The sequence below is a fragment of the Callorhinus ursinus genome, unplaced genomic scaffold, assembly GCF_003265705.2.
Source record: "Callorhinus ursinus isolate GAN/ISIS: 27379988/994484 unplaced genomic scaffold, GSC_fseal_2.0 scaffold43, whole genome shotgun sequence".
NCBI lineage: Eukaryota > Metazoa > Chordata > Mammalia > Carnivora > Otariidae > Callorhinus > Callorhinus ursinus.
Window position 1 is genome coordinate 3,463,827 of NW_027397105.1, and position 27,759 is coordinate 3,491,585.

General features: G+C 53.2%; 2 protein-coding genes across 8 annotated transcripts in view; both read right to left on the reverse strand.

Moving 5' to 3' along the window:
• Positions 1-4,823: 4,823 nt before the first annotated feature.
• On the reverse strand, positions 4,824-6,997 carry MFSD6L (major facilitator superfamily domain containing 6 like). Its single transcript, XM_073881685.1, is given in 2 exon segments — positions 4,824-5,803; positions 5,952-6,997. Coding segments are annotated over 2 exon segments (987 nt in total). The 5' UTR covers positions 6,865-6,997; the 3' UTR covers positions 4,824-5,729.
• A 2,321-nt stretch (positions 6,998-9,318) lies between these two features.
• Positions 9,319-27,759, reverse strand: part of PIK3R6 (phosphoinositide-3-kinase regulatory subunit 6) — a 53,775-nt gene continuing 35,334 nt past the window's right edge. For 6 of the 7 annotated variants that reach the window (XM_025864347.2, XM_025864349.2, XM_025864348.2 and 3 more), the window contains 9 exons: positions 27,454-27,532; positions 26,596-26,718; positions 23,841-23,951; positions 18,044-18,131; positions 17,694-17,764; positions 17,098-17,188; positions 16,185-16,300; positions 10,603-10,715; positions 9,319-10,019 (listed from right to left, as the gene is read on the reverse strand). In XM_025864347.2, coding sequence (XP_025720132.1) covers positions 9,866-10,019; positions 10,603-10,715; positions 16,185-16,300; positions 17,098-17,188; positions 17,694-17,764; positions 18,044-18,131; positions 23,841-23,951; positions 26,596-26,718; positions 27,454-27,532 — 946 coding nt within the window. In that variant the 3' untranslated portion in view covers positions 9,319-9,865. Of the gene's footprint in view, positions 10,020-10,602; positions 10,716-16,184; positions 16,301-17,097; positions 17,189-17,693; positions 17,765-18,043; positions 18,132-23,840; positions 23,952-26,595; positions 26,719-27,453; positions 27,533-27,759 lie in introns of those variants that run through there. The other variant, XR_012375019.1, reaches the window with a different exon arrangement.

Below are 27,759 nucleotides of genomic sequence, written 5' to 3' on the forward strand. Positions count from 1 at the left end.
AAGGGAAGATTTTTTTTTTTTAACTTAATAAAACCTTCAGCGGACATCATACTTAAAACCTTAGATGCATTCTTTTCAAGGTCTGGAGCAAAATGAAAACGGTTGCTTTACCATTACTATTCAATATGGTATTAGAAGCCCTTGCTAACACACTTCTTGCCTGGACAGTTGCAATGGTCTGCCCAAAACAGACGGCCCAGACCCCTAAAGCTCCCCCCAACTCAGACCTTTTGTTCACAAGGCAAGTGGCAAGAGAGGGTCAAAAGCTTTCAGTGCGTCCCCAGTGGCTGGTAAAACCCCCCAGAAACAGCATGGTGTTCAGAGGAAGGACCACGAGGTTTGCAGCGGTCCGATCTGCACTCAAGCCATGCTCTACCATCTAATAGTCATGATGCTGGGCAACTAGGTCAGTTAATCTCTCCGAGACTCAGTTTCCCCTGCTGTAAAATGAGCATTAGTGCTGTGAAAATTACAAGCATTACCGTATGCAGGTGTTAAGCCCAGAGAGGGAAGGCACGGTTCATCCTATGAGAGTCCCCCTTAGGACATCCACAGTCTGGATCCAACTCATGTCTCCAACCTTGTTGTCCATGGCTCCTCATACAAAATCCACCTGCAGACTCAGTGTCTCTTCCCCACCATCGCCATGTCCCTGCCTCTGATCCTTGCTCCCTGGCCAGGAATACACCCTCCACTTATCTGAACCTGTTGTAACGCAGAGCCTGACAGGGTGGCTCAAACAGACCTAGCTTTGAATTTAGTTAGTTCACCAGTAAAATGAGTTCATGCTCTAATTTAATGGTGCAAGCTCAGCCAAGTTCTTAGGACGGATTCTCAGGATCCTTGCCATTCTGGGGGTGGGAGCCCAGATTTGTCCCCAAGCACCGGCTCTGCCGCGTTGAAAAGGTCACACGGAGAACTACCAACACAGGCATTTTCCAAAGTATTATCCAGGAAATACTAGTTCTGAAAGATAGTGATGCGTGTTACCAGGAAGGAGGTTGTGACAACCCACGGGTAAGGGGAATTACAGGTCCGACAGAGCTAAACGAGTTGGTGGACTACAGGGCTTTACAGAGCCTTTACTGCTAGTATGTGTTGCAACCTTGTAACTCCCACCACCCGAGGACTGAGTGTTCTGCAAAACTCACTTGGAAAATAATGGCCTAAGTAAGCCTGAGCATAAAGGTTAATGGCTCATTCAGTGTTTGCTTTCCTCTTAGATGTAACCAGGATATGCTAGAACCCAGTATCTCTGATAGCCATAGGCTGGGAGCTAAGAATTTCAGTCACTTGATTTTATGAAGCTTTACTGACCTGCCGGAGAGATAATAGAGTAAAAGTCATACCTCGAGTCTTTAGGACTTGGTCCTTCCTTCAATCATGCCTCTGTAATGAGGCCCCAGTAAAAGCCATGGACACCGAAGCTTGGTGGGTCCCCCTGATTATTGGCAGTACTCTGTGTAATGTCGCATATCAATGTGCTGAGAGCACGTGGTGGTCCGACTCACAGGGCTGGGGGTGGGGGGGACACATGACCCTTCACATCAGGATCCTCCCAGAACTTGCCCCATGCATCTTTTCTCTTGGCTGATTCTTTTATCATTACTATTATTATTAAGTAATCTCTGTGCCCATCACGGGACTCGAACTCATGACCCCGAGATCAAGAGTCATGTGCTCCACCAGCGGAGCCAGCCAGGCGCCCCTCTTCTGGCTGATTCTGAGTTGTCCTCTTTGACTCTAACAAATCTGTCATCATAAGCGTTAACACTTTTCGGAGTCCTAGGCATCATTCTGGTGAATTCTGGAACCTGAGGGGGGTTGGGAACCTCCAAACGTGCAGCCAGTTGGTCAGAAGTGAGGGTGGCCTTGGGGGTCCGAAGGGAGCTGGGGGCAGTTGGGTGCCCTTAACCAGTAGAATTTGGCTTAACTCAGGGTGGTTGGTGTCAGAAGTCACTGCGATTATGCTGAGTGAAGGAAGCTAGACATAAAATAATACACACCATAGTCTTTGGTATGTATTACCAAAATGCAAACCAGTACATAGTGACAGAAAACCGATTGGTGGCTGTTTAGGGCCAGGGTGGAGGAAGGATTACAAAGGGGCAGGAGGAAATCTGGGGGGTGATGGATATGCTCACTATCTTGATTGTGGTAATGGTTTCAGGGGTGTGTATTTGTATATATGTCAACTTGTACCATTTAAATATGTGTATTTTATTATATGTAAATAATACTTCAATAAAGCTGATTTTTTTTTTTTTTAAGTTTAGTGTAGGGGCGCCGGGGTGGCTCAGTCAGTTAAGCATCTTCCTTCAGCTCAGGTCATGATCCCGGGGTCCCGGGATCGAGCCCCGCATCGGGCTCCCTGCTCGGTGGGAAGCCTGCTTCCCCCCTCCCACTCCCCCTGCTTGTGTTCCCTCTCTCACTGTGTCTCTCTCTGTCAAACAAATAAAATCTTTAAAAAAAAAAAAAAAAACAAAGGATTGTCACATATTAACTAAATAGCCCAAACACAAATTCCTCGGTACCTTCCCCGTAAAATCTTTTAGATCCTTAAACTGGCACGTCACTTAGCTCCTTCTGTTCCTCTTTCTCCTTCCTTCTGCAGGTCAAACCACTTCCTAACTTCAGTCCTTCCTTAAACCAAGTCCTGTTCCTCATCCTTTTGTTTACATTAGGGGGACACACCTGTGTTTGTGTTTTGATATTATTGTGTGTTCTATCTGCGTAGGAAGTTCTGTCTCCCGTCCAGTAAATTTCAAGTGCTGGCTACCTTAAATCCTAATACTGAATTTCCCTCCTTTTCTCCCATTCCTTAGCCATAGAGCATGGTGATTAAAGTCTCGGGCTGTGGTGCCACGAGGCTGGATCTGAGTCCCTGCCCTGCCACTTCCTAGCTGTTGCCCTCCAGCAAGTTACCGAGCTGTCACTTTGGCATCTGTACATTGGAGGTGGTGACACTGGCTTCGTCCTAAGGTCGCTTCGTGTCAAGTACTCACAACAGTGCCTAGCACACGGTGACCCCTCAGCAGCTACTGTGCGTTTCCCTGCATGCTAGAAGCATTCCCGAAGGAGTGGCAAGACAGACAGGGCTGGAAAAGGGCACATTCCAACGCCTCGGAGATTGCATTAAAAATACAGATTTCTGGGTGCCAGCCAGCAGGTTCTGATGGAACCCAGGAACCTGTCTTTTTGGATCTGCCCCCCAGATGACTCGGATGGACAGCTGGGCTTGGGAACTGTGGCACCGCAGAAAATGATCAAAATCTGGGGGAAGGCGGTTAGGGCTCTGGTGGTGTTTCCGCCAGCGACCCAATGTGTGACTTTTCCGAGACTCTTGTCTTCTCCTTTGTAACACGCAGATAACAAATATGGTTGAATCGCAGCGTTGTTGGCAGGCGAGTGGAATTGTTAAAGCCATTTAGGCCAGGGAGGCTGGCTTACTGCGCAGGGAGGAACACAGACTTTGCAGCGAGACAGGCCTGGATGTGAATTTCACATCTGATACTGCGCTAGACACAATCCGACATTCAGCCCCCTCTTCTTCCTCACACAACCCTGACTTTGCTTGGAATGTGAAAACGTGCCTGGTGGAAAATACCCCACCTCCCAGACTGCTTTGCAGTTCAGGGTGGCATAAATCTGCCAAGGATTTCTGGGAAGGCTTTTGTTCCCCTGATATAGGCACTCATTCCTGTTTCCCCCTTTTCCCTCTTCTTCCTGCCTGGAACACGGATGAGAGGCCTGGAGGTGCGGCAGCCATTCTGTTATTATGAGTGGACAAATATGGGATCTACGAGCTGAAGGTGATGGGAGCAGAGGGATGAAGAGATTTAGGTCCCTAGGTGTAGCATTGCTGAACAGCTGTATCAGCTCTGGACTGCCTACCCCCAGACTTCTTATGTGAGACAAACGAATCCCTAATTATTTAAGGCAGAGGTTAATTTTTTTTGTTGTTGGTTATTTATACCCTAAAGCTTTGCAGGGAAAATTGAAAAAGAATCAATTTCCTAGAACCATGTCTGACCCAGTGGACATTCATGGGTTCGTCCCCCTTCTCCAGCTATGAGACGTTTTCACATTTGTAAAGTGAGGCCCTTCTAAATCCAATATCCTATACTTACCTGATTATAAGGTAGAAGACTTGATCTCTGGCTTCTGGAATAAAGGGCCATTTCCTGGGCTGGGGGAGGGTTTGAGCAGCCACCCTGCTGAGTGACTAAGCACAGGTACAAGTGTGGACCACCTGTGGCACCCCAACCCTACAGAGGCCGCCGCACCCCAATCAAGCAGATGCAAACAATCTCCATGAACTTGTGCGGGGCGGAGCGTGCATGATATGTGCCCAAAGACATGAAGCCGCCCTTGCTCGGATATAAGTATGGAAGACAATTCTAGGGATCATATGCCCAGTGACACACACATCCGAGAGGAAGAATGAAAACATATTAACCTGAATCCCTGCTCCCCCAACACAGAGTACGTTGCCTAGCATTGGCTCTGGTTGGGAAACCCAGGTACCTGGGTATGAGTGTAGGCACCTGCTTGGTTTTCATTCATTACCATTCTTACCTGCCCACAGCATGGCCTCTATAGGACCAGGCTCCTGCTTTTAGGACCCATGGCAACGCACGTGACTCACCAAACAAAGCCAGCCGCCCCCTCTGCCAACTGAATACTGCGGGTCCCCACTGTTTGAGCACTCCAGCCGTGGCTGAAATCAACAGCACTGGAGTCAGTACCATCAAGCTCTTGCAAACCTTAGACACCAGAACATGGTGAATACAAAGGGCACTTTTTTTTTTTTTTTTAGCAAATGTATTCTTCTTCCATTATTTAAAAAAGATTGAACAGCAAAAAGTTAAATCTCCTTTTACCGTAAAAGAAAATCATGCAATGAGATGATCCCCGGAGTGGGGGTGGGGGTGGGGGTTCTGCACAAACTTACTCTCTCTCTCTCCAGACTCCCCTGCAGTCCCCGGGTGGGATGCAGGGTTTGTCCTCAGCAGGTGAGTTCTTGTCCAGCCCCTCGGGCGCCTTCCTGGGTCAGCGCATCTTGATCTTCTCTCTGCCCTTCTACTCTGAGTACTCCTCCCTCATGGCCTTCACCAGCCAGTCCCGCTCCGTCCCCTGCTCAGAGTCGCTCGTGTCACTGGCCTCCATGACCAGCAGTTTCGAGTAGTTGATTTTCTGCTCTTGGGGCAGTCTGGGCTGGATGGACAGGAACAGGGCCAGCCAGAGCACCAGGACCACGCAGCAGGCCTGATACAGCACAGCCAGGCTGAAGGACGATGCCACGAAGCCCCCCACAACACTGCCCAGGCTGGATCCTCCCCCGTAAATGTGGCCTCGGAACATGGCTCCCAGAGGTCTCTCCGTCCCGGGAGTGGCCAGGTCCTCGACGGAGGCCTTCACGGCCCACCACAGGGCCCCGTTGCTGATGACACTCAAGATCTGAGCAGGGAGGACCGACCACCAGCTCCAGAGGAAGGAGTAATAAAGCATCTGGGCCGCCAGGCAGCCCAGCCCCAGCCCCACCGTGCCCACCCTGGACAGTTTCCTCAGCAACATCGCTTTGAATGGATGGAGTAGAATTTCCCCCAGCAAGCCCAGGGCCACCGAGAAACCCATGACCAGCTCGCTGCTCCCGTGGTCTTCCATGTACCAGAACAGAAAGTTCTGCACCGTGCTGGTGGCCGCGCCTATCAGAAACACGGTGAGGGCTAGGAGAATGAGCCGGGGGTCGCCGCCCACCAGGGACAGCGCTTTGACCGTTTTGCAGCTGGGCTCCTGCGGCCTGCAGACGGGGACGGGAAAGGCAATGCTCACCAGTAAAGCCAGGGTGCTGACCAGCGAGTAGCCATAGAAATGCAACACACCCCGGGGGCCATTTGTCATCAGGACGCACTCCAGCTGCCCCACCAGGGCCGCGATGCCACACACACCTGCCGACATGCCCAACAGCCTCCAGATCCACAGGCTTCTGTAGCGGTCCGTGGCGTCCACAAAATCCAGGTATTCATAAAGGCTGTCGTCGGCCACCTGCTCCAGAGGGGCTGACAGCAGCTCCCAGAACACCAGGGACCCCAGGGAGAGGAAGAAAGTCCAGCGCAAGCCTTCCAAGGAGAGGCCAAGGGTCCGGCCATTCCCCTGGGCTGCTGACAAGTTGGCCGGACTTCCCGGGGCTGTACCCCCCGCAAGCAGAGGGAGGGCCGTCCTGCCCGCCTTCAAAGCACCTGCCCCAGGAGTATCCTTCACCCCTGAAGTGTCAGGTTGGAGAACTGGGGACGCGGTCCTGGCTCCTTCCACGGAGCGCACGGCGTAGCCAGGCGGCGGGCCGGATGATTGGTGGCCGCCTCCCGCAGGTGCCGTTCTGAAGCCCGCGGCGTCCAGCGTCCCAGTCCTGCTCTCGCCTGGGGGGCTGGGCGCCCCCGCCGCGTGGCGCGAGGCGGGCTGTCAGGCCGAGGCGACGGTCACAGTTCGTGCGGCCCCCGGTGGCAGGGCCGTGGGGGTGGCGCGGTCGCCGGCGTTACAGGAGCGGTACGCCGGATCTTTGTCCGGCGGCGGCACCAGCACCATCAACAGGCTGGCTCCCACCGAGCCGAGCAGCGAGCCCATCAGAAGCACCCTCCTTTTCCGGTAGCTTTTGGCCAGGAAGGCACAGAAGGGAGCCCAGAGGGCCGCGATCAGGTGCTTGGTCGCCATCAGGATGCCCACCCAGGGCGCGGCCAAGCCCAGCTGCCTCAGGTAGAGAGCCAGGAAGGGAGTCACGCAGGCGTCCCGGACCCCGCACACCAGGTGGAAGAGCCTGGCCACCCGCAGCGCCCTGCTGATGTCCCACTGGGGGTTGGCGTTCATGGCGGCCCGGCTCCGTCACTCCCGGGCGGGCGGGGAGCCGAGCTGGGCGTGGGGCGGCCGCGGGGGCATGGCCCGGGAGCCGGGGGCGCGGGGAGTCGCCTCCCGCCTCGGGCGGCGCCGCGGGCACCGGGTCAACGGCCGCGCCCCCTCCCCCGCCCCCGGCCACGTACGGCAGCCGGCCCGGAAGTGGCCCCGCCCCCGGGACGCCGCACCTGGGGGGCGGGGCCGGCGCACCTGCCGGCCGCACCTGCGGGGCCCCGGCCGTGCGCGCGTGCGCGAGGGTGGTGCCTGTGGCCTGCGGGGTACCCTCCGAGCTAGGCGCCGGGTCGCCCGCAAACCTGAGTTAGCTCTCTGAGCTGCCTCGGGCAAGGAAAATTGGTGGACGGTGGGGGCAGCGGCAATGGAATTCGTGATGGGGGCTCCCTCCCTCATCTTCTTCAGGTCTTGACGCCCCCTCCCCCGTCAAGGACCGCCCTGTTACCTTCAGGGACCGTCCCTGTCCACCGTCGCTGACAAATCCCACCTCCTCCCCTGCCTTATTTTTCTCCGTAGCACGCATCACCGCCCAGCACTCCACGGGTTTCTGTTGCGCGTGTTTATCTTGTTTCTTGTCTGTCTCCATCAGAATCAGAACTCCAGGAAGGCGGCTATTTTTGTCCCCGGGGCACAGAGCTCTTTCACTGGATACCAGCTGCCCCCGGGAGAGGCACTGTGGGTGACAGTTTTCTTTTTTCTTTCTCTTTCTTTCTTTCTTTCTTAAAAGATTTTATTTATTTGACAGAGAGAGACACAGCGAGAGAGGGAACACAAGCAGGGGGAGCGGGAGAAGCAGGCCTCCCGCGGAGCAGGGAGCCCGATGTGGGGCTCGATCCCAGGACCCTGGGATCATGACCTCAGCCGAAGGCAGACGCTTAACGACTGAGCCACCCAGGCGTCCCTGGGTGACAGCTTTCTTGAGCGGAGCGATCCCCAGAGGGCGGACAGCTGAGGGCTGCGTTGGGGTGGCACTCTGCACCCCATCCAGGCAGCCGTCCCAGCCCCTCTAACAGTGTGTATGTACCGGAGAGTTTTAATCTACACCTAAGGGTGCTCCGTGGTCCAATTAGGGGGTACACCCTCCAGAGGAAGTTAGCTAACATTTAATCCAAAAGCTGCGCTCCAGAGGCAGCGAATACCAACACGTTAACAGTCAGATCAACCGAAGGGGTTTCACTAATAAGCCTGATAGATACTGGCGAAATTTCACTGGTGATATTAGTGGTGTCCGTGTCACGTGGATTGGTTATAATTTTCTTGGAGACGTTTGCTCCTTGGGCGAGCATTTATAGGAATCTGGAGATCCCAATTGGTCCAGCCCTTTGAAATGGTGTCATAGGCTTCACTCCCAAATGGTCCAACATCCAGCCACGGATTCCGTGAAATTTTCATGCAAGGTGTGCTCAGAGCACCTAGTTTGGCTGGCGGTTGGGGTTGAGGGGGATGGCGGCTTGCCAACACCGGTCTGAATGTGTAGCAAAATTCGGTCTGCAACTTGCTTTCCATGGTGAGCTGGTAGAGAGATTACTGCAGGGAGAGCCCGGAGATCTCACCTAATTCAAACAACTGGTAAACGCTGCATATGTTTACTGAAAGAATCTAGTAACTGTGTGAATGCCAAAATCGATAGGAATCAGTGTATATCACGCCAAGAGCAGAGAAATAATATCTAGCCACCTCCAGGTGAACTCACTCAAATTCAGTGATATCAGTCATTTCCGGTTTAAAACCACTCAGGCTCACTGGGGACTGTCCCTAATCCCTCTCTCCCTGGGTTCTCTTTTGGGAGGGGGCAGCTTCAATGGAGGATCTCACATCCATCCACTCCTCCGTCTTCACTCTGTCTGTGGCTGATGTCCACTGAGGGGCGGGCACACTGCCATACTGGTGTCCCTTGGACCCCTCTGCCTAGACCCCCAGGAAGCCCCTCTCACAGGGAGTCTTCCAGAGTTGCCCCCACTCCCCGGGCAATGAGGCCAGAAGTAAAGCACCTACTTCTGTACCCTTGGATCCCCGAACCTGAAAGGGATTCTTCCGCAACCCTCCTCCCACTCTCCCCTGGGACCCTGCCCTCTCTGCTTTCCCTCCTGCCCTCTACCTAGTCCTAGCAGTGAGGATAGAAGTTCTGTGTCCCTGATCTTCCCTATTTTGCATCTGGATATAAGTTTTGGAACTCAAAAGCCAGGAATTTTCATGTCTTTACTATCTGGCTCCTTTGAAATGACTTTGCATCGCCATCTCTGTTCTGGGACAGTGCCAGTCAGAAGTCCCTAAGTCCACGTGAACGGGGAGAGGGGCAGGCGCCAGAGAGAATGCACCAATAATACTCCACGGAACTCCCAACTGGCCTAAGAGGACTCATTAGGTTAGATCACGTACGGCCCTGGATCTCTATTAAAATCCAAATGTCACTAGGTATTAGATAAAAGCAAAAGTGCTTTAGTGTGCTTTTATTGAATCTGACATTTTCCTCTCCTCCAGGAGAGAAACCTGCCTGGGCGCGCAGGGCGTGGGTGGTGGCTAGAGGGAGGAAAGGAACAGACTCAGGAGAGACGAGGTGCCTTTGCCCTGCTTCCCATTTCCCCCCAGGCCACGGGACCCTGGACAAGATAGCAGCTCTCACTTGGGTTTTAAGGGGCGAGGGGGGAGCTTGAGTGGGAGAGGAGGGGCCTAAAAATAAATGAAGGCATGTGGACATTTGTGCTCGGAGCTGGGTCTTGCTTGTGTGTGTGCAGCTTTGCGGGGCCATCTTTGGGCCTGGGTGTGGGCCCTGCACCATCACCTGCCACGGCCGAGCTCCCTGTGCTCCAGTCACTCGCTGGCTCCTACTCACAGCCAGAAGCCACCCAGGGCAGCCAGGCCTTGTCCCGGCTGCTGATGTGAGGGCTGGGAGGCTGGCGGGGTAGTGTATCCTTCCTCTTGGTCTGGGGCTCTCGGATTCAGCACTTCTGCCGCCCCTTCGGGCTCACTGGACGATGCCGGAGAACGTGTTGATGGGCATCAGAAGGGGCTTGGGCTTGGCTTTGGTCCCTTCCACCTCCGGCTGGGGTGAACCGAGCCACGGCGCCTTGGACTTGTGCATCCCGGAACACGGCTCTGGGCAGGGAGCAACCTCGAACCTGTGGGTGGAGAGAGGCCAGCTCAGGAGACCCATCTCTGGGGTCAGATCTGCTGGGGCATTGTGAAGACAACCCCTCTATTGCAGGGTGTATGGGAGGAGGCCTTGCAGACAGAGAAGGGGGAGCCAGCGCAAGGAAAGAGCACCCAGGCCAGGGGTGAACCCCGGGAGAGGAGGTGTGCCTGCGTGGGTCCCTCTGTGTACACCCCATCCTTACCCAACTACTCTGCCCTGGGGGAAACCGCTAAGGGTCGCATTAACTGATGCACAACTGCCACAGAAGGCCAGCCTGTGTGGGAGGGGTCAGTGCCCGCATAGGGGGGTTGCATCTGTGGCTACGGTTACGGGCTGAGTGGATGCAGAGGAAATCTCCGGAAACATTGGTATCATCGGCTGCCCCATTCATTTGCTCTTCTTCCTGGATTCCCAGGAAGTCACCGGGCACTGGCCTCAGTCCACACCAGCAGGTGGACCCCACCTGCCCGGCCCCAGGGTCTGCCTCCGACAGGTGTCCTGGGCTAGAGGCAGGAGGTGGTAGGGGCTTGCTCTGTGGGGCACGGAGGGGTGGTGAGGCCCAGCCTCACCTGACCACATCCCTGTACGTGCGCCGACTGTCCTTGTCCAGCAGCAGCGTCAGGAGCCTCTGGTCCTGGCTCTGGATCTGGATGGTGGCTGTCCGGAAGGTGTTCATCACCGTCTACAACAGAGAGACAGCTCGTGTGAGTGTCACCTTCATGACCTTCACCTTGCCAACACCTCCTGCCCTCTGTGGTGTATTTCCACAGTCCAGCCCACGGGGTCCCCAGCTCTCTTCTGCAAGTGACTTGGAGCACTGACAAGTCTGCAGAAACTGCATCTGTGCTCCCCCCGGCCCTTGGGTCTCTCATTTTCTGCAAGTCTTCGCCCGATCTGTTGTCCTAAATTTCAAACCACCGCGAATGCTGTGGCTGGTGCTTGCCAGGTTATCCGGGTGCCTCAGCACACCCATATCCCAGGTGCATATATCACATGTGCAATGTGGGGGGGCAGTATTTCAGGGGTTCTGTGAGTCCCGACTGCAGATCTCAGAATTGGATTACATGCAAAATTATTTCCCTGGGAAGCAGCCACCTATTCTCATGATGCAGACCGGGCCTATATCTGTTTGTATCGTGGAATCATCTAGGGGTCAGATACACGTGGGGCAGTCAGATGGCCTTTCCAGGTGGCCGGCGCCCCCTACGTGCAGACAGCAGCTTTGGGTGGTTCATCCCCACAACGTTCTGAGCCTTAAGGATTCATTCTCATTCAAGAATTCGCAAATCCCGGCTGCTCATGAACATCACCTTTCCAAAATATAAAATTAGAGATTCTGATTTTAAGTGGTCTGGAGTCGAGCCCAGGCAAGGAAAATTTTTTTTTTTAAAGAAAGATTTATTTATTTATTTGAAAGAGAGAGAGAGAACGGGGGGAGGGGCAGAGGGAGAGAATCTCAAGCCGACTCCCCACTGAGTGCGGAGCCTGATGCAGGGGGTTCGAACCCACAACTCTGAGATCATGACCCTGAGATCATGACCTGAGCTGAAATCAAGAGTCGGATGCTTAACCGACTGAGCCACCCAGGTGCCCTACAGACAGACTGCCTGGGTTCCGGTCTCAACTCTGCCACTTATTAGCTGTGTCACCTTGGACGTATTTCTTAATCTCTCTGTGCTTTTATTTCTCACCTAGTGAGAAAACAAAAACAAAAACAAAAACATGGTAGTAATAGCAATTACCTTGTAGGATTGTTTTGTGAAGCTTAAAAGGGAGAGAATATACCAAGTGCCCAAGACACGGTAAGCCCTGTATTTGCTGGCCAGTTGTTACACTCCTTCTTAATTATACTTGTGCAAGAAAGAGCCAAGCATGAGTAGCGGCTTCAGTTGTCAGAGGGGATGGGGACCCCACTGCGGGTTCTTTTGCTGCTCCGTCTGTCTCCTAGCCCAAGCCCCCTCCTGCCATTCCTCTATCTATAGACTCCTGTGAGTCGGAATAGGTGGGTTTGAGCAAAGGCAGAAAGCCTTAAGCCTTGCTGGGACAGAGAGTGACACAAAGGGAAAGGGGACTTGTCCCCTGTTGTGCATCAGGACCCACGGCAGCATCAGGGCCTGGGGCCCTTGGCTATGGTGGGCAGTTGTGGTCCATGACCTTCCAGAAGTACCTGGAGAGACTGCAGGGAGGCTGGAGTCCTGTGCAGGCTGGGGAGTGGGGAAAGCCAGATGAATTATGATAGCTTAGGGGACCCCACCTGAACTGACCCCTGCTGGTGAGGGAAACTCTGGGTTCCTACAGAGGACAAGACCAAGGTCCGGAGGTATTGACTGTGATCTTCTAAAGCTTTCACAGTAGTAGGTGTGGGATGCATCTCCCTGACTCCAGACACAGTGCTCTTTCTCTGCATCAGGCCGCTCTAGGTAACTCCCAGCAGGATCTGGGCTCCCATGACCCTGCCCTTCTGGTAGCCAGAGGCAGTCTAAAGGCCTCCTTCCACCTGCTTGCTGTGTAGACAGATGCCTTCATTTCCCCTTTGTGGCCTGCATGCCTGGACACATGCGGACCTGCCTGGCTTTGGCCCCGTGGGGGACCCCAGGACTCTGGGATTTCACTCTATAGGTGCAGCCGTGGAGGTCAGTTGAAAGGGCCAGCCGAATTTGCAAAGGGTCTCAGGGGCTGAGCAAAAGGCTGCTATTCATAGTTCACTGTTGGTGGCTTCCTGTCTCCCATGTCCCCAAAGCTCCAACCCTACCATTCCTGCTTTATTTCCCACTATTTTCCTACATCAAACTTCCAATCTGGCCAATATCTGCCTCTTAAACTCAGCAAGCCAGCTACCATGAATGCCCTTGCCCTGCTGTTCTCCAAGCGGAGAATACCTTCACTCTAGCTCGCCGTGAACCTCCCCTGCCCCTCGGCGTTTATCATCCATCCATTTGTGCAGAACACGTAGGGACCGGCCTGGGTTCCGGGAGCAAAGAATGTCTCCCGGAATTTCCCCAAGTAAGGCAGTGCAGGGGTAAAAGGGAACTCGATGGGGCGAGAAGTTTCGATTTTCAAAAAGCCTACAGGCAGGTTGTTTAGAGAGGTCATTAGAAACAAACTGTCACAGGACCTGGGAAATGCAGGAGGGTAAAGGGGTCCACCTTGGGGCTTGAGGCTCCCGCACAGAGCTGTCCAATAGGAAGGTAGATTTCAGCTCCGGGGGCGGGGGGTGGACCTCTCAGCCAATCAGAGCTCTCCTACAGTGGCTGGGCTGTCCCAGAAATAGTGCACTATTTAGGGGGGAGGAGCGGGGGGGGGGAGGATGGGGAATCACACTATGCAAAACTAGAGGGTTTTGCTGCCCTTCTGCCGTGGAGAATGGGAAATGACAGAGGGGTTTTAGAGCACTCGGGCAGAGATGTGGAAGGTGGACCTAAGGGGCACTGCAGTGGCATGAGGGGGACCAACTAGGAAGCTACGGCGTTTGTCCAGGAAGTGTTGAGAGAGCAAAGCAGGACACAGGGAAGGGAGGAAGAGGAGGAATCTGAGCGGACTCCCAGGGTCGTGGCAGAGGTGACTGGGTAAGGATTGTACCATTAAGGGAGAGGTCAGCCACAGCGGGCAGAGAATGAATTAAAAATCATTGTTAGCACGTGCATAGCTTTTACTTGGCCACACACTCTTCTGAGAGCTGTGCATGTGACCATCATTTCATCCCCGCAACGACTGGGTAAGTTCAGTGCTATTACTATCATCCCCATTTACAGATGATAAGACTGAGGCACAGGCAGCTTGATTAACTCGCCTGAAGTCACACAGCTGCTAAATGGCAGAGCCGAGCTCCGAAACCCAGGACGGCTCAGTCTGGTTCTGGAGAGCTCTTAATTATCTGAAAGTACTGGCTTTGGTTTTGCAGGTCTTGAGTGTGGGGTGTTGTGGGACGTCTGGTTCCCACGGAGTGGAATGCAGAGTCAGAAACTCGGGGTTTGACTACCAGAGCAGGAGACAGAGATTTGGGCATCCCGAGCACATCGGACTCAAACCACGTATGTGGGTTAGGAAGTCCAGGGAATGAGAAAAGAAGTGAGCTGTGGATGAAAGTTGAGAACAGTAGCTATTTAAGGAACCGGTTTAGGAAAAAGAGCCCAGGGAAAGAGGCCAAAAAGTCACAATTCAGATATGTAGAACTTTGAGAAAAAGAGGGAAGAGGAAGGAAATAATTTTTAAAACTACATTAGGAAATATGTTAGAACCAAAAGATGGGAGTCTCCAGATTGATAACGTCCTTTAAAGATCCACAATAATGAATGAAAAAGAGTCCACCAACGCATGTGCTTGTGATATTCCAGAACCTTCTATGAAGTGAAGCATCAGAAGCTTCTAGGAAAGGAGAGAAAGGAAGTCTTATACAAAGACTGGGCAGAAGGAGGCATCCCATCCCACCGTAGCAGTATCAGAAACTAGAACACTCAGGTTTGAACAAACTGAGATCGAATTGACAAAAATCAAAGCCATACTGGGAATGCAGACAAACCCTTCTTGTTTTGGCTAGATGAAGCCGACCAACATTTCTACACGACAGATTTGAGTAATATGATGTGTTTGACCTAATAAGGAAGTACCTTAGTTTGTGTTCTGTAGCCAGGAAACACACATGTCCTCTTTAGTTATCACAGGATATTTAAAAATCGATCATAGATGGGGCAGTGAAGACAATGCCATATAAATTCTAAAGCTGAAGTCGTGTGGGTCAGATGCTTTGTCGTCCCACGGGCATTTGGTGATGTCAGGAATCAAGGGGCTTGGGTTTCAACAGCCATGGGGGCCAGGGGACAGGCCCAGGGGATTGGAAACTGAGATCCCCTTCAAGGACTCCCTGCTTGTTGTCTCTCTCTGTCAAATGAATAAATAAAATCTTTTTAAAAAACAAACATTATTTTTTTAATTTATTTTTTTTTAAGATTTTATTTATTCATTCATGAGAGATGGGGGGAGAGAGAGAGAGAGAGAGAGAAGCAGAGGGAGAAGCAGGCTCCCACGGAGCAGGGAGCCCGATGCGGGACTCGATCCCAGGACCCTGGGATCATGACCTGAGCCGAAGGCAGACGCTTAACGACGGAGCCACCCAGGCGCCCAAAAACAAACATTATTTTTAAAGAGGAAGAAAAAGAAACATGAAGGACTCGAAGGTGACCTTGGGTCTTAGTGGCCCGGAGGTGACTTTGCCACGGCGGGGTGGGCTGTATGCAGAAGGCAGTGGGGAGGAGAGTCTTTGGCAAGGGACTGGAAACTCCTGTGGGGGTATCTCTCAAGACCCCTGACCAGGAAGAGAAGGAGTGCAGTGGTAGCTAGAGAGGCAAGTGGATCATGGTAGAGATTTTCCTTCTAGGGTGGAAAAGACCCGAGCACGTTTCCAGGCTACAAGGGAGGAGCGGTAGCGAGGGTCCACGCTGGAGAAATGGAACTAACATAGGTGAACAAGAGCCCAGAAGAGGTGCAAGAGAAGAGGGTTGAGTGATGCCAAGGGTCCTGTTGAGGTGGGAGGTCAGGTGTTTGTTCCCGTGGATGTAGGATTTATTCCAGAAGAAGCCACTGGAGCCAGACTGAGTAGGCGGCTTGATCCCAAGGGACTGTCTGCCTGATCGGTGGTGTGGGGGGAGTGGAGGGCGTCTGGAATAGGGTTCAGGTATAATCATGGGGTTCACAGCCCAGTTGAGTAGGGAAGTGAAGTCCAGAGAGGCCATCAGATAGGGAGCATATGGGCAGGTCCTAGGTCTGTATCAATAAGGGAATCCAAATCAATAAGTATCAATAAGGGCAAAGGGAAGTGAGGTTAAAAAAGCTGGTTTGATTTGGTCCAAGGTTTGTTGCGTAGGAGTCTGACTCCTGGGTCCTACAGGAGAAGCCAGAATGTGCATGCAGTTTCTATTTGGGGGCATGTTCTAGGTCCTTGGAGGGCCAGCAGGTGGAGGGCAAGGCCTTAAGTCTCACTGTGTCTTACTTACGCTCAGCACCTCACAGATGGGGGGGAAAGCAGATTCTTTCCAATAGGAAGACCCACTTCGACAGCAAAGGCTCAGAAGTCATTTCCCCTTCTCTGAACACCCCCACCCCGGGCTCCCAGCCACCTACCCTGTCGGAGCATCCCATTCAAACCAGTACTTACAGAGAAGGACCTGCCCGCCAAGTTGGAGGACTTGACCACCTCCATCACGTTGACATTCAGGTACGTGTGGTCTATGACTGGAGCAGCAGATGGGGGGGCGTGGGTGGGCCCTGAACCTAGGAGGAAGGAGGTGGGACGTGACCTTGGGTGGCTCATTTTTCTGGCTTCATTACCTCTCCGGTAAAAAGCTGCTAACAGTAATAATGCCTATCTCATAGGATTCAAAGCGTTGACGTGTTTGGCTTTGAACATGGCCTGGCCTCCGATGAAGGTGTTCGGTGACGTTAATCCACCTTACAAAACTGTTCGTCATTTCAGAAGACCAGGGGGCTAACGGGAGAGCTCATATGTATAATTTACGATGTGCCTATAAATTGGTATCTTTTTTCATCCCCATTTTAGATTTAGGTAGTTAGGTCATTAGATCGACTATCTGATTATCTACCGTAGAGCTCTAATTAGGCAATTGGCCAGAATTAGGTAATTTGGACCAGTGGTGCCTTTTGCGAACTGGAGAGTACCTGCCCCGTGGAACGACATTCATCATCTCCAGACCCGACACAGCTAGCTCTACGGGCCCGACGCAGAAGCAGGAGGGCAACGCACCTGCCTCCATGGGGTGCCTCCCACTTCCAGCTGGTGTGTCTCATCGGGGCTACAGGGCGCAGCCAGAGGCCACGGCTACGGTGCGTTCCCCGCTGGTGAGCAGCCTGAGGGTGGGGACCGCGCCTCCCCCAGGTATCCAGCGCCCGGCCCGGGGCCCAGCACCGGTAGGGGCTCAGCCTCATTCTAGGATCTCAGGGGTAGGTGGGAGGCCCAACTGCCCTGGCTCTTCCCGTCTACTGTCACTCGACTGTCATTCTCCTTCTTCCCCATCCTCCCTGCTTCTTGTGCCTTCTCTCTCGCTCCTCACCCTCAGTGTCACTGGCTGGAAGGGCCTTCAGGACCAGCCCAGTGGCCCGCAGGGAACTGGAGACCTCTTGGGCGCGGTGGCTGAGCAGGGCCTGGGGAGGGGGAGGCAGGAACAGATAGGGGTCCTCAGAAGAGCCCTGTCCCTGGGCATCCTCATGTCAACAGTCCCGCTCCCCGCCCCTGGCCTGACCGAGATTCTTGTCTGTGTCGCTCCTGTCCAACAAGGGGCTGGCGGAGAGAGGCTTAGAGCGCTCTTGGCCCCAGGGAACACGTTCAGCCTCCCAGACCCAAGGGAATATGTCTCTGATGCCATCAGTTCAAGCATCTGGTCGGCCAGGGAGGAAGGTATTTTTGAGCGATGGGACAGCCCCCTTGTTCCTTAAATCAGATGGCCTCCTGGGCTGCATGCAAGGCCAGTTGTAATCCGCCCATCCCTGCAAAACTCTTCAGAGGCTGGGAGAAGTCTGGGGGCAGCTGCAAGAAAAGAGGCTGAAGGTTCTGGCTCTGTCTGCTCCCCACTTGCACGTCCCTGGCACCTGCTTCCATCCTGCCGTACTCACCCCCCAACCTCCTCTGAGCACGCCCATGGCCACGCACCTTCTGGTAGCAGATGGACAGCTCGGCCCCTGGGCCCTCGGCCGCGCCCTTCCTCCTGGGTGCAAAGCCATCTGAAGCACAAAGGGAGAAGAGGCTAAGGATGGGGGCTCCCACCTTGCTCCCCACCTCACCGAGGGCGAGCTAAGCTCCTGAATTTTGACAGCACCTCTCCCCGGATGGAAGGAAGCACCTCGAGGGTTCCAGTCTAGGCAGGCTTGGAGGAGCCAAGGGCATCCCGGGATTCAGCGAAGGTGAGAGCGGGGAGGACTTTCTGGAAACAGGGCTTGCGGGGGGGCGGGGCGCGGCAAGTGGAGTCAGCCAGCTCTGGGAAAGGGGAAACAGATGCTCACCTTTGGGGAATTTGGAGTCTTGGATCTTCACCTTCAGCTCAGTGAGGAAAATGTCCTCTGCGGGGTCTTGGCTCAGGTCCCTGAAGATCTGGAGGGAAGGGGGACAGGGAGGAGGCTTGAAGGAGGCCAGCTCACCCTCCTCCCCCAGAGCCCGAGGGTGTGGATAGTTGAATAGTGTCCGGAAGCAGGGCGGAGGGTCCCCCACCATCCTGCTAGCGCTAGATTCTGAGCCGCATCCAGTGACTTCCTGCACCTGTGGTCCACATGTCTCCAGCCACGTAACATGTTTATAAATCGGGGAAGAAGCTGGTCTTGAAACCCTAACTACCTGTAACCAGTGTGGTCTAATGGGGAGGGCAGGAGCTGGGAACAGAATTCTCACGTTGTGGGGCTGTGTCCAGTGAGGGGAACCACCATTCCTGACTTGCACCGTGAGCTGGGCTGGGAGGGAAGGGCTAGAGGGAGCTGAGCCACTCTGGGGGAAGGGCAGAAATGTGGGGCCAGAGAGGCCTCTGAGGGGAGCCAGGCAGCGCAGCGGGGAAGGGTGGCCACAGGGATTTTTGAGAGCGGGGATCCCGAAGGAAGACTGGCTACCGAGAGTGGGCTGTGAGCTGGGCGGGCGCTCCCAGCGAGGCCTCGTGCTCGCATTGACCGTCAAGGACTTCACAGACGCCAGGATCCTTAGGGGAGGCCGCTCTGTGACCCTGATGGGTCAAGACTAACACCAGGCCCTGCCACAGTCGCAAACACAGGAAGAAACGGGAACGCTGTGGGGGCCGCATCCCCCTACCCTGCCATCGAGGTAAGCGTGAGGAGGGGGACTGCTGCCTCTCAGAATCGAAGGATCCCTCTGAATTAAGAACGTCCGAGATGCCCGGTCACAGAACCACTCCCGGCGGTTGCCCACGCCGTGCACTGCTCCTCCCGCATCCGCAAACCCAGCTCCATGCGGGGGCAGGTGCGCTCCTGGGGCCGCCAGCTGAAGGCGTTGACCGTGGACGGATGCCTAACCTTTCCTTTTATTTGCGGTGCTGAGATGTTTACTCCCTTTAACTGCGTGAGAGGTTTCTCCCAATTGTCCCACTTTGTGTTGTTTGGTTTTGTCTTCTGGAAACCCAAGAAAGGGCCTAAATTCCTCAGTTAGGTCTGAAAGGGGGAAGGTGATAAAGATCCATCTCGGGATGCCGGGGGAAGAAGGAGAATTCAGAAGGAGACAGGAATGGCAGAGGCGGCCCCCAGAAATCTCGGGGGGATGGGGCGGTGCGGGGCCTTCCTCAGAACACGGAATTGGACAGCCACATGCAAAAGAATGAAACTCGACCATTCTCTTACACCATACACAAAGATAAACTCTAAATGGATGAAAGACCTCAATGTGAGGCAGAAATGCATCAAAATTCTAGAGGAGAACATAGGCAGTAACCTCTTTGACATCAGCCACAGCAACTGCTTTCAAGACATGTCTCCAAGGACAAGGGAAACAAAAGCAAAAATGAACTTTTGGGACTTCATCAAGATAAAAAGCTTCTGCACAGCAAAGGAAATAGTCAACAAAACAAAGAGGCAACCCACAGAATGGGAGAAGGTATTTGCAAATGACACTACAGATAAAGGGCTGGTATCCAAGATCTATAAAGAACTTCTCAAACTCAACACCCAAAAAACAAATAACCAAGTCAAAAAAATGGGCAGAAGACATGAACAGACACTTCTCCAAAGAAGACATACAGTGGCTAACAGACACATGAAAAAAATGTTCAACATCATCAGCCATCAGGGAAATTCAAATCAAAACCACATGGAGATACCACCTTACACCAGTTAGAATGGCAAAAATGGACAAGACAAGAAACAACAAATGTTGGAGAGGTTGTGGAGAAAGGGGAACCCTCTTCCACTGTTGGTGGGAATGCAAGTTCGTACAGTCACTTTGGAAAACAGTGTGGATGTTCCTCAAAAAGTTAAAAATAGAGCTGCCCTATGACCCAGCAATTGCACTCCCGGGTATTTATCCCAAAGACACAGATGTAGTGAAAAGAAGGGCCATCTGCACCCCAGTGTTCATAGCAGCAATGTCTACAATAGCCAAACTGTGGAAAGAGCCGAGATGCCCTCCAACAGACGAATGGATAAAGAAGATGTGGTCCATATACACACAATGGAATATTACGCAGCCGTCAGAAAGGATGAATATCCACCATTTGCATCCACATGGATGGACCTGGAGGGGATTATGCTAAGTGAAATAAGTCAAGCAGAGAAAGACAATTAGCATATGGTTTCACTCATATGTGAAACATAAGGAACAGCACGGAGGACATTAGGAGAAGGAAGGGAAAAATGAAGGGGGGGAATCGGAGAGAGAGACGAACCATGAGAGACTACGGACTCCGGGAAACAAACTGAGGGTTTTAGAGGAGAGGGGGGGTGGGGGAGTGGGGGAGCCTGGTGATGAGTATTAAGGAGGGCTTGTACTACATGGAGCACTGGGTGTTATATGCAAACAATGAATCATGGAACACTACATCAAAAACTAATGATGTAATGTATGGTGATTAACATAACATAATAAAAAAAAAAGAAAAAAAAAGAACATGGAATGGGGACTCACGGAAATAGTCATTAGACTTGAGCTAGCAGGGAGATCCTAGCGGAAGCCCGGGACACGTGCCAACGTCCAGCTCTGTCGCAGACGTTTGCTGGGGGAATACGGGCCGGATCTTTGGATGAACGAGACCCGGTGGGGGAGGGGACTCAAGAGTCTCTTTTGTTGGGACCTGACTCTGCACTAGACGTTCTGAGAAAGGCCCTTGACCTACGTGACCTCATTTAACCCCCCAGCAGCACCAGGGGATGGGCCTCATTGGCCTCCATTAGGATCCTGGACACAAGGCTCAGAGATGTGCGCTGACTTGTTCCAGGTCACAAGCAGCAAAGCTGGGCTATCATTCAGCATCTCAGCCACTGCTCTGGAACGGCTCTGGAATCATCTGCGTGCCTACCTCCTTGCCCTGCCCCTCCCCCCATGTCTTTACCATATTTGAGGCCTCATGAAACCCCTAAGGCAGGTGAAGATCATAATGCCTCTTTTCCAGGTGCCCATGACCACAGAGCTAGCAAGCGGAGGGACCAGCCAGGCTGTGGACTCTCTACCACCCCACATGGCCTCTGATTCCACACCTGCTGCACCCTGACGGCCCGCCAGTGCCACACGGATTCACTGTCTGCACGCACACACACATGCATGCACACACGTGCGCGCACGCACGCACACACGTATGCACTCACACGCACACGCATGCACGCACACATGCACGCACACACACGCATCCACACTCGCACACGCATGCATATACGCATGCACACTCATACGTGCACATCTGCATGCACACGCACGCCTGCACACACGTATGTACGCATGCGCACACACATGCATACACACACACTCACATTCACACACATGCCTGCACATGCACGCATGCATACACACACGCACACTCACACGCATGCACACGTGTGCACGCACGCGCCCACATGCACACGTGTGCACACTCACACGCACACACGTGCCTGCACACGCATGCGCACACACATGCATGCACACACACACAGGCATGTACACATACTATTGTGTTAATGGCGTGAGACTCAAAACTCAGATACAGGGGGCGCCTGGCTGGCTCAGTCGGTAGAGCACACGACTCTTGATCTCAAAGTTGTGGGCTCGAGCCCCATGTTGGGTGTAGAGATTCCTTAAAAAGAAAATCTTAAAAAAAAATTCAGATTCAAACAAAGCGCAGAACCATCTCTCCAGGGACTCACAGTTTGGGTGGGGAGCGATGCACAGAGCAGGGATGTTATAGAGGTGTAGGGAAAAGCAAGGGCTGTGCCCACAGCACTGTGGACACAGAGGAGAAGCACCTGAGCCCGCTTGGGGGGCAAGAGGAAACAGAGAGGTGAGGACTGGCGAGGAGGCAGGGGAGGATGTGGTGGGGTCAGGAAGGGAAGTCCAGGATAAAGCACAGTGTGAGCAAAGCCTTGGGGGTGGGAGCATCAGGGTGTGTATGGAAAGCAAAGAGAGAATGAAGGGGCTACTGGGCAAAGAAGCCTCTCTGAAGGTCACAGAGGACGAGTAGCAGGAGAGAAGGTTCCAGAAGTCAGGTGGGGGGCGGGCTTCAAGAAGGGGAAATGAGGGCCTTGATTTTGCTGTTGTGACACACACATGGATATCACATATCTAACTGTACAGACAAAGGAAGAAAAGTATCGTGGCCCGGGGTGTCAGATGTAGAAGAGGGCCCAAAAGAGAGGACAGGAAGCATCCTTCGGGTCTGACGACTGGAGGTCACTGGCAAGAATGTGTCAGAAGTGCCAGACTGCCTGGTTGGAGGACAGAGCGAGACAGAAAGAGACGGGGATGGAGGTCGGGCCGTCTAACCCCACAGCCCTGGCTTCAGGGCGGACGGACGTGTGGCCCATCTCCTGGGTCACAGTGATCGGCGTACTGATGAGAATTAGCCTCGATCCCATTGGAAAAGGGACACCCTCTGCCCACCTGGGGTTGCTGAGCTTGAAAAAATGCTGGCCCGGGACCGCTGCAGGTCATCTGGTCACCAGGACGGGAGACGAAGCAAGGCAGACGCAGTACTGATCACCCCGTTTGAAGCCCCAGACCCAGCTTTTCCAAAACCACGTCCCCCCTGCCCTTGCCAGCGAGGTGAGCCAAGAGAACTCGTTTCCTGACACCGATTTTTAAAATGTCTGTTACTTGCAACTCCAAGAGTCTTCCCCAACACAAAACGGGAGCCAGGAGGGGCATTTTGCAAGTGAACAGTCCAAGAGGAGTGGAAGGGCGGTGAGCATCCTTCTACCCGGTGGGGACTGGGAGGCCTGCCCACTGGAGACCCGCGCTCAGACCCCGAACCTAAGGAGGCTGAAGCATTAGGGGGCGGGGATGCAGGTGTGTGTCGGTGAGGGACGCTAAGAAAGCGCCAACTGTCAGCAGACGCTGGTGGAACTTAGCACAGAGGGCAGAAACACTTCTCGTCCAAGAGAGCTCCTTTCTGACTGGATCAGCCTACAAGGGCTGGACAGTCTTGGGAACCAGAGGGTTTAAAAACCTGACTTCCCTGCCACCATTTGAGCGTGGGAGCTTGAAAACAAGGTGGGAGATAAGGTTGAGACAAAGTCTGGGAAGAGTCTGATTCTTGGGCTCTCCCTCCCAGGCCCTGTCCCTAGGGAACACACTTAGCAGGAATATGAATGGAAACCTTGCAGGCTCCAGAGGCTGTTCTGCGCGTTTTCGGTGGCAAGGACAGCATGGGGGAGGGGAGGGCCCAGGAGAGGGGCAAGGAGCCAATGGACATGAGAAAGCAGAAGGACCTGCCCACCTCTCTAAGGAGGCAGGTCCTGGAGGAGAAGGTGAGAGGGTCTTGCAGGGATGGGAGTTTGTGATCAGAGCCTAGAAAGTGAGCATCTGGGAATTCTGAGGTAAAGCAATTCCTGGTGATAATTTTCACAGCTGCCTGTCCCCCATCCTCTACAGGGTCAAAGCCCAAGGCATCCCTCCACATGAACAAATTCTGTTTCTGCTTGCACTGGAGGTCTTTGAAGCTGAGAATTATCCAATGCATCCAAAGATTGGGAGGATACAGTTAACAACCAAGTCCAGTGGGTCTGTGATTTGTACCCTGGTAACCTGCATTTCCCCAGAGCTAGGGTGTTTTTAGGGGGTGGGGTCCAGGGGTCCTGCAGGCTGATACACTACCCGTGGAGTCCCAGGGTGGGGGATACCTACCTTGACAGTATAGATCTGGAAGTAGATGGGTTGGGTGCCCATGCGAACGTAGTAGGTGATGACATCCAGGATGAAGGGGTCCACAGTCCGGGATGTGTCCAGGGAAGGGGGCTGTGAAGGGGCAGAGAAGGTCTTCAGCCACCGCCCTCCATGTGACTGTGGGGGGTGCTATTTTGGTAACAGAGAAACTCCAACATTCCCACGTACCCTCTGTGAGGCACTAAACCAGCTGGTCCCTCAACACACTCTAGGCCTTTCCTCCCACCCGATTTCCACCCCCAGGTCCCCAGGGCCTCTGATTCATTCCACTTGCACAAAGACACATGGGGTGCCTCTAGGTGGAAGGCACTGAGCTGGGTGCCGTGGGGTAGACAAGATGCTTGGGAATATAGCCAATGATCACAGAGTCTGGGCTGGGTTCCAGCCACTCACTGGCCAAGTGACCTAGGGCATGAGAAGTGAGGGGATCTGCTGTCTCCTTCAGCTCTTGGGGTATTTAAGTATATCACAGATTAATTTGCATTTGTGGGTTGTTGGGAAAACACTAGTACCATGTCCTACAGGCCTTCCTCATATGATCATAAAACAGAACCACAGTTTCTTTTTCTTTTAGATAAATGGAATGCTCACATTGTGCCAGAATTGGAAAGCAGCTAGAGTTTATCTCATCCAACTCATACCCGATCCTATAACGTCTCTTCTGACTCCCCTGTCTGGCCCTACTGAAATATTGCTCCCTTCAGAAAGGCCACATGGAGGACCGGTGAATGTACTCTAACAAGGCTGTCCTTGCTCACACTGTTTCCAGTCTCTTCCTGTGGAAACCGCTTTTGGAGGAAGCATTGGGGCCGTACAAATTGTTAATTATGAGGGCAAGGAGAACAGGGAGGACCCCAAATCCTGCGTGTGTACCAGCATGGGAATAAAAGCTACCGACAACAGAGCACAAATAAGACGTTCCTCCTCTAACAGCCTCCAAGTTTTGAGCAAAAAAGTATTTCAATACCCAGCTAAACAGTCTCCTGTGCATACGCAAAGACATTTTTCGGGTAAGCAGTAATTCAGGAAACAGGCCTCCCCGCACACCTCTATTAGAAGGTACGAGAAAGCACCCTAATCAAGTAGAGTGTCAAGTTAGAAATCAGGTACCTAAAATCAAGAGGCTCCTTTTATGTAGGACTACCCGCTGACCAGATATAAGGGGGGAGAGACACCATCCACAAAGGCAAGAAAAAAACTAGGAAACGTAAGGAAGAAATTTAACCAGAAATGGGTAAAAGCGCTGTGATTAACAGTGTAAGGCTATTCTGAGGGACACACACAAGACTTCCCTACATGAAGATAAACACCACGTTCCCAGAGGGGGCTGCGTAACACCCTAAAAGAGGCTGATTCTCTTCCAAATTTCAGTTGAAATCCCAAGGGGGGGGTGGTGGAAGGATTAAAAAAAAAATTTGACCAAATTTCTAATATTTATCTGGAAACAGACACAAACAAACATAGTCTGAAACGTTTTCAAGAGGAAGAGTAATGGGGTAGGCTTACCCTGCCAACTATTAAATTAAAAAATGCTAATGTGGCCAATAATGAATGGATTAACGAGAAAGAGTTAAGTGTCCCGGAATAAACTCAAGCATCTGTAAAAATTTAGTAGATGATAAAATGGGCATTTCAGACTGAGGGGCAAGATGGCTCATGCAATAAATAGCTTTAGGACGACTGGCTAAGCATTTGGAAAAAAGCAATTTGCATGCCTCACACTCAACCCTGAAACTGACTGCAGGCAGGTTATTTAAACGGAAAAACCGAGACCTGAAAAGTTACAGGAAATGATCAGTGAATATTACTTTAATCCCGGATGTAACATAATCCGTGAGGAAGACCTCTCCAAGCAGGACTCCAACAGCAGGTATCACAAAGGATAAGAGTTCTGTGTGTAACTGCATAAAAATATCAAACTTCTGTAAGTCAGAAAACACTACTGACGAGATTGATAGGCAAATAAACAAAGTGGGGAAAAAAAAAGTCTGCAACACCAAAAAGGTTAAGATTCTCTTAATATGAGGGGTGCCTGCGGGGCTGGCTCAGTTGGTGGAGCATGAGACTCTCCACCTCAGGGTTGTGAGTTCGAGCCCCATGATGGGGGTAGAGTTTACTGGAAAGATATAAAAAAAGATTCTCTTAATAGACAAAGGCCTTTTCAAGTCAGGAAAGGATGGGAACTCCCTCCCTACCACCCAGGAGGGTTGGGGGGTAGCAGCCCGGTGTTGTGGTCAGAGGATATGCTCTGGAATCAAGCTGTCTGATTCCAAGCGGGACTCTACCTCTCACTTTGCAACTCTGGACTAAGTTACCTAATTTCGTTGCATCCCCGCGGCTTGATCTGTAAAATGGGGACATGGCAACATTAGCACCCGCCAGCAAGAGTGCCTACTTGGTAGGGCTGCTGAGTGCCTGGCCCGTGTGAGCTCTCAGGAGGCACAGGCTCTTACAGTCACAGAGAAACCATCGCAGGAACCTCAGAAGAGAAGGAAGAAACGGGCCTACACCCTTATGCCTGCCCCCAGAGCAGGTGCCTGTTAAGAGTTCCGAGTGCATTTCCACCACGAGCTGCTTAGGGCACCTCCCCTGTGCTCCCTTCCAGCCTCACCCCACCCCGGCAGGCCCTGGGGCTGACTCTTGAGGTCGAGAGCCAAGGGTGGTATCTGAAAACGGGCCCCTCCCACCTCCCCCCTTACCCTCGCGGGCCCCCTACCATCTCTGCCAGCTTGTGGATGGCCGGGCATAGCGTGTTGACGGTGCTCTGGTACCACGGGTCTGCGCGGCCCAGGAACGTGGCCAGCTCTCTGAGCTCTGAATGTCTGCATGATGGCAGCTCCTGGGGTTCAGGGGGGACGGGGCAGACCCATCAGGCCCGGTCTCTGGCACCTTCTTCCTGGCCAGAGGGTCCCCTAGGCAAACTGGCCAGTCACTGAACCTCCTGGGGCCTCAGTTTCTCTGCCATGTGAAGACCATTAGGTTTTACGCCCCTCCCCCCGCCCCCCGGCGAAGCTGGGAGACCCTTGACTGAGGGCCACTTGCCAAGGGACATTGAAAAATGACCATGAGCCTTGGAAGCGGAGAGACAAGGACTGCTTTGAATTTACTGCTCCCGGAAAAGCAAGCAGAGCGGGACAGCAGAAATGCACAGCCGCAAGGGTAAGTTTGTCCCCCACCCCCCAATAGCTCAATGGGCTCCCACTGTCTGAAATTTCCTTTTATGTGACCCCAGGAAGCATGCTGTGTGTGCGAGCCCCTGTTTGAGGAGAAGCTTGCAATGAATTCCATCAGAAAAGCCAAACAAAATTCAGCAATGGGCAGGCTGCCCTCACTGCCCCCCCCCCCCCGTGAGGGGACGTTCAGCTTCCAGGGCCCGCATCTGGGGCTTCTGGGACACAGACCTGATCTAGAAGGGCTCCCCCGGCCCCGCATCCTAAGGAAGGACGAGAGGATTCTAGTGCCTGGAGCCAGAGATGTGGTTGCCCAGCCCCTAAGCCAGACCCCTGCTGCGGACAGCGCCCCCCCCACTCCTTCCCCCACGGGATCCCCTCCCTCCCCTGCCCTGCCCAGCCACCTCGGGTGCCAACACGGGGATGTAGTAGAGCTGCAGGCTGAGTCTGGGGGTGAGGCAAAACTTCTGGGTCTCTCGTTTCCTGGAAAGGGGCAGCAGAGCACAGGGGTAAAGGCAGGTGTTGTGGCTCCCGACAGTTCCACATTCTGGTTCTGGTATTTAGTATCTCTTGACGTGGGGCGACGTGCTCCAGCTCTCTGAAGCCTCCGTGTTCCCGTCTACAGAATGGGTACAGTCATGTCTGTCTCGAGGGGCAGTGGCGGGGCTTACGGAGCTCACTGCAAAGTGCCGAGCTGGTGACCGCACCCC